Source organism: Atta colombica, unplaced genomic scaffold (genome assembly GCF_001594045.1).
Source record: "Atta colombica isolate Treedump-2 unplaced genomic scaffold, Acol1.0 scaffold125, whole genome shotgun sequence".
NCBI lineage: Eukaryota > Metazoa > Arthropoda > Insecta > Hymenoptera > Formicidae > Atta > Atta colombica.
In genome coordinates this window covers 3,489,172-3,493,905 of record NW_017259212.1, presented here as the reverse complement: position 1 = coordinate 3,493,905, position 4,734 = coordinate 3,489,172, and the positions used below count along the sequence as shown (strand labels likewise).

At 28.2% G+C, this 4,734-nt stretch overlaps 1 protein-coding gene across 1 annotated transcript in view; it reads right to left on the bottom strand.

Moving 5' to 3' along the window:
* The window catches only part of LOC108694778 (prominin-1-A), a 24,717-nt gene that overhangs the window by 10,056 nt on the left and 9,927 nt on the right, over window positions 1-4,734 (bottom strand). The window contains 1 exon segment of the mRNA XM_018204436.1: window positions 3,652-3,787. Within this exon segment, the coding sequence (XP_018059925.1) occupies window positions 3,652-3,787 (136 nt within the window).

The following is a 4,734-nucleotide window of genomic DNA, read 5'->3' as shown; positions in this document are numbered from 1 at the left end:
CATCAGATGGCTACGTGTTAGTGAAAACAAATTATGAACAAAAAGAAAGAGAAGAGAATATATTGTACATAGAATTTGAGAGAAAAAAATAAATACAATAAATAAATAAATTTTATAAACGCATTTGCATCATTTGCATCATGGAAATTTTTCTGAACTATTTTAATTTTATTTTAATTTTTCTTTTTCTTATCTTATAAATTTTATCTAAAAATTATGTTTTATTTTCAATATATTTTACTGGTAAAAAAAATAGATTGATAAATAAGATCGCACGTGCACATATACACATATGTTTATAATATGTTTATGTTTAATTTTTATTTATAAATTTTTTGTTAAGCTTTTTCATTTCATTTACGTTGCAAAGTAAGTACACATCATTATCTAACAAAACAGTGAAATAGGTCCGTGATACTATCCAACACGACAGGCCGTCAACGCGTGATTCTTTTAGCATCAATCACTAATCCTATCGCGAAAGTTTATATGGGCGTCTTAGGAAAGATGTATAACATGATCGCAGAGTTCACGAAGATGTTTGCTCAAAGCATTTACCGCATTTCGTTTGTCTATTAAGGATAAAGTCTCCTGACTCTCCCTTTTCCGCTGCAAGATCTCGTGCTCATCGCACTCTGGGGCAGAAATGCTGACACGAATTCCCTTCGGCTCGTGACGAAATATCGTTTATACATGGAAAAAGAACAGGAAGAGTGTTCTCAATAGCAAAAACTGCTATTGAGAAACGTTCCGCACTTAGTCTAAAAAACAGGAGAGAATATAGGAGGTAGAAGATCGTTTAACAAGATGATTTCATGTATGATAAATTGATATAAGCTTTTTTTCTTAGGCTAAAATGTTTCTACTCAATTGAATAAAAATGCAACTTAACTTCTTTACTTTAAAAGATACAACTAAAAAATTAGTAATTTTTGAATTATTACTGTGAATGAATTAAATAAACATTACATCAATTATCAATTATCGAAAGGGAACTAATTTTTCATGAAAAATTGTTAATAAAATATCACTCAAAAAGAGTGTTTTTTAAGAATTGTAAAACAAAAATAATTAAAATGACATTTGATTATGTTGTTAATATATTTCTTATTATTTTATTAATCAATTATTTTCTGTCAAGTTAAGTGAAAAATAATTTTTCACTTTTTCTGCGGAAAAATAATCTTATAATTTTTAAAATTAAGTATGTGTATTTTAATTAATTATGTGATTTTTGAAGTAATAAGGGAACGATATATTAGTCATCGAAAGAGACATATAACATTTATAAAAAAATTATCTATAATAAGTTTAAATCAGTATTTAAAATCTTTAAATACTGATTATATTATTGCATGCTACATAAAAAAAAATTGTAATATCTTCTAAATTATTTTAAATAGAATATTTTCAATCAGTGATTTAAATTTTATTTTATATTTTTATTACAACTATTATGACTATAGATCGTTCTTGAAATAACCTTTCATGTAGAAATAATTCATTGTACGAATTCGGAATATTTCATGCTGGAAATTTATGCGCGTTTTATGCAACACAGCAAGGAATTAATATATGAATCATATATATTTCTTGGAAGCTGTCAACATTTTAGAAAACTAAAGCTTTGAATTCGAAATAAAATATTTTTTATAAAGCTTGACGAAAACAGAACTACAATCTTATATGTTTCTAAAGATAGTTGAGAGACAGTGAAAACTATTCGAAGGATTCTTTGTAATATACAAACGGATCATGCGTAAACATAAATTTTGTCGTTGTAAAAAAAGGGTAAATATACCGTTGTTATATTTGCATTAACTTATTTTCGATTGCATCGGTTCCGAATATTTTAATTATTAGAACATCAAAATGCACTTCCATAGAACTAACAAGTTTGTGTTTTCTCAACTTCGTTCGCGATAAAACGTGATCTGGTTTGTTTACTTTCTTTCAAAGTTATAATATGTCTTAAATATATCACGGTTTCTAGTATAATATACCTACATATAGACGAGAATTCATAGCATAGATAGGGAGAGTAAGGAAGAAAACACTCGATAAAGATAACGTGTTATGAGTGTATCAAAAGAATTTTTTTTTCAAAACTTTGCTTTTTTATTGCATCTCTGCTTCTTCGATATTGACTTTGTGTCGAAATATTGTTTATGAAATATGCAACGTTTAAAAAAACTTTCAAAAGTTTGAGTATGTCTGTTTCAAAATATATGTAGCACTCTAAGCGTTTATAATCGTATATTCCAATATGAGAAATCTATTTTTCACATTCTTTGTTCTATCAAAGTCGGATTTCTTCGCCCTCATTCCTTCTGCTAAAGTTTTCAAGTTATACGAAACACACTGATATTAATGTTTAAAGTACCGAAAGTCTGCCGTAAAATGTTGAAACAATATATGCATTTCTGTTCGTCCGTGCATCTGCACGATGGAAATAATTCCCGCGTCACAAAATCCATCAAAATTCCTTATTTTCTTCGAAGCTTTATTTTCTCCTTAAGATGTTATTCTTTAAGATAGTCGAAATATTCCACACAGTGACTAACTAGAGCGAGATTTATCGACATTTACTATAGTTTAATCGCGATGAGTGTTTACCACGCTTCGATGTTTCTTTTCTTCATCTTTCCCTTCTATTATTTGTAGTTGCAGATTGCTTTCCTTCCCGCCTTTCCTTGCCGTCTAAATTTGCACGTGGGAATTATTCCACGAATAAGCGAACGCATTCATACAAGTTCGTAGAAATAATCGGAAATAAACAGTATTAGTTTTCAGTATTAGTAACTGTAATTATTGTAAGCTTTCAAGTTTTAATTATATCTATTATATATAATTATTAAATATTATAAAATTATTAAAATTCGTGGTTTTTACTATTATTATTATTATTATTATTATTATTATTATTATTATTATTATTATTATTATTATATTTCGTGATAAAGTGTAAGTCATTAGTACGTATAAGTCATTAGTAAGTATAATTATAAACTTAAAATCTTAAGATAAAATATCAGTAAATCAAATTTTTATTATGGGAAAATTTATACAGAGTTAATTAAACAATACGTAAAGATATAAAGAGAACAAGAAATGCATGTATATCTTCGCATTCGTAAATTAGCGAGTTATGCCGTGAAAAGCATGCAATTGTTCGTATCATTTGTTAGTTTGTCAGTGGAACGCCGTGAGCCATTTATCCAGCTTAATTCGCGTCATCTCGCATAGCATCCAGAGGAACCTGGCAATGAAAGCTCTAATTTAGCTTTCTTCGGGAGCGCAAGCTCTTCGACGAAGTTTCTACGCTGAAGTGTCATCGCGATTTCTGTGTGGCGTCGTGTGTGCCATAACGTATTACAATATATGGCATCAATGTCGGAAACTTTTCTGACGCTATAGCATATCATTTTCTTCCTTTTCTTATCTCCTTTCCTTACATTCTAGCTCTTGTCAGACAAACAGTTACACACTCAACTAAATTCCATAGAGTCCACATACGTGAATTCTCCGAGTGCATGTTTGACTGCAATTGGTTTGTATCGAAAAAAAAAACTTGCTATCGAGAATGCAGTTCTCGTAACTTTTCCGATATAATATCAATTCGGAAAATGGAACCGTGAATATTCTACCTACGGTTGCGAGCATCCAGTGTGGTCCTGGCAATGTGATGCGGTACGTGGAGATACTCTCCACGAACCTGACGTCCTGCTTCCGTCAAATTTTCCCGACTGGTGCTTCGTAAACGCAAAAGACGGTCGTCTCTCAGCAGCTGCGATAAGAAATATAGAGGATATCTCAAAATAAGGAAAACGAGTAGTAGATCTAGTTCTTATTTTGAAGCTCGTATATTTTAAACTAAAAACAAGTAAAAATTTTATTAATATCCCTTGCTATAAAAAATTGATCTTTTAAAAATTTGAATTTATTTATTTTGTTATTAAAATTTGACTCGTCATTCTGAAATTATCAGTACGAACAATATAAGAATAGACTTATATAAGAATACTTATATAAGAGTAAAGAATAAATCGATTATGTTAGCGACGAGTGAATTATCTAAACTAGCGAGTTTAATATCTTTCACAAAATAGCGAAATTATTTATAAAGCAATGTAAAAGCAATGTAATTTTAAAAAACAAATAAAATTGTGTTTTTTATAGCATTTTTACTAATAGGATTTTATTTATCGAGGAAAATATCTATCTTGGAAAAAATTGAATAAATGATAAATTGAGATAGAAAAACGGAAATGACGCGAGAAAAATACTGTTATTATCATGTAATGTAGTTGTATTCATTCAATGATAATAAGAAAAAAGTGCATTTGAATTTAGAAATGCATTACTTATGTGTACATATGGTAAAGCATATAGTTTCATGTGATTAATAAAAAATAAAGAGATAAAGTTTTCAAAAGTTTTCGCTGCATATTGTACTGCAAACAATCAATTTAAACAATTATTTTCTTAATTTAATATTACTAATATTTACAAATTAATAAAGGACAAGAAAATTATACTAAAATATAAAATATAAAATAAAAATATAAAAAATTGTGCCAAAATATAAAATGTAAAAATTGCGATTATAAAGTTCATACAATTACAGTAATTAAAAGTATAATTAAATTGTAGAGGAATCAAATAAGCATAGGAAAAAATAAGACATTAGAATAGAAGTAAATGTAAAAAAATTTAATTAGTCACGTATAAATT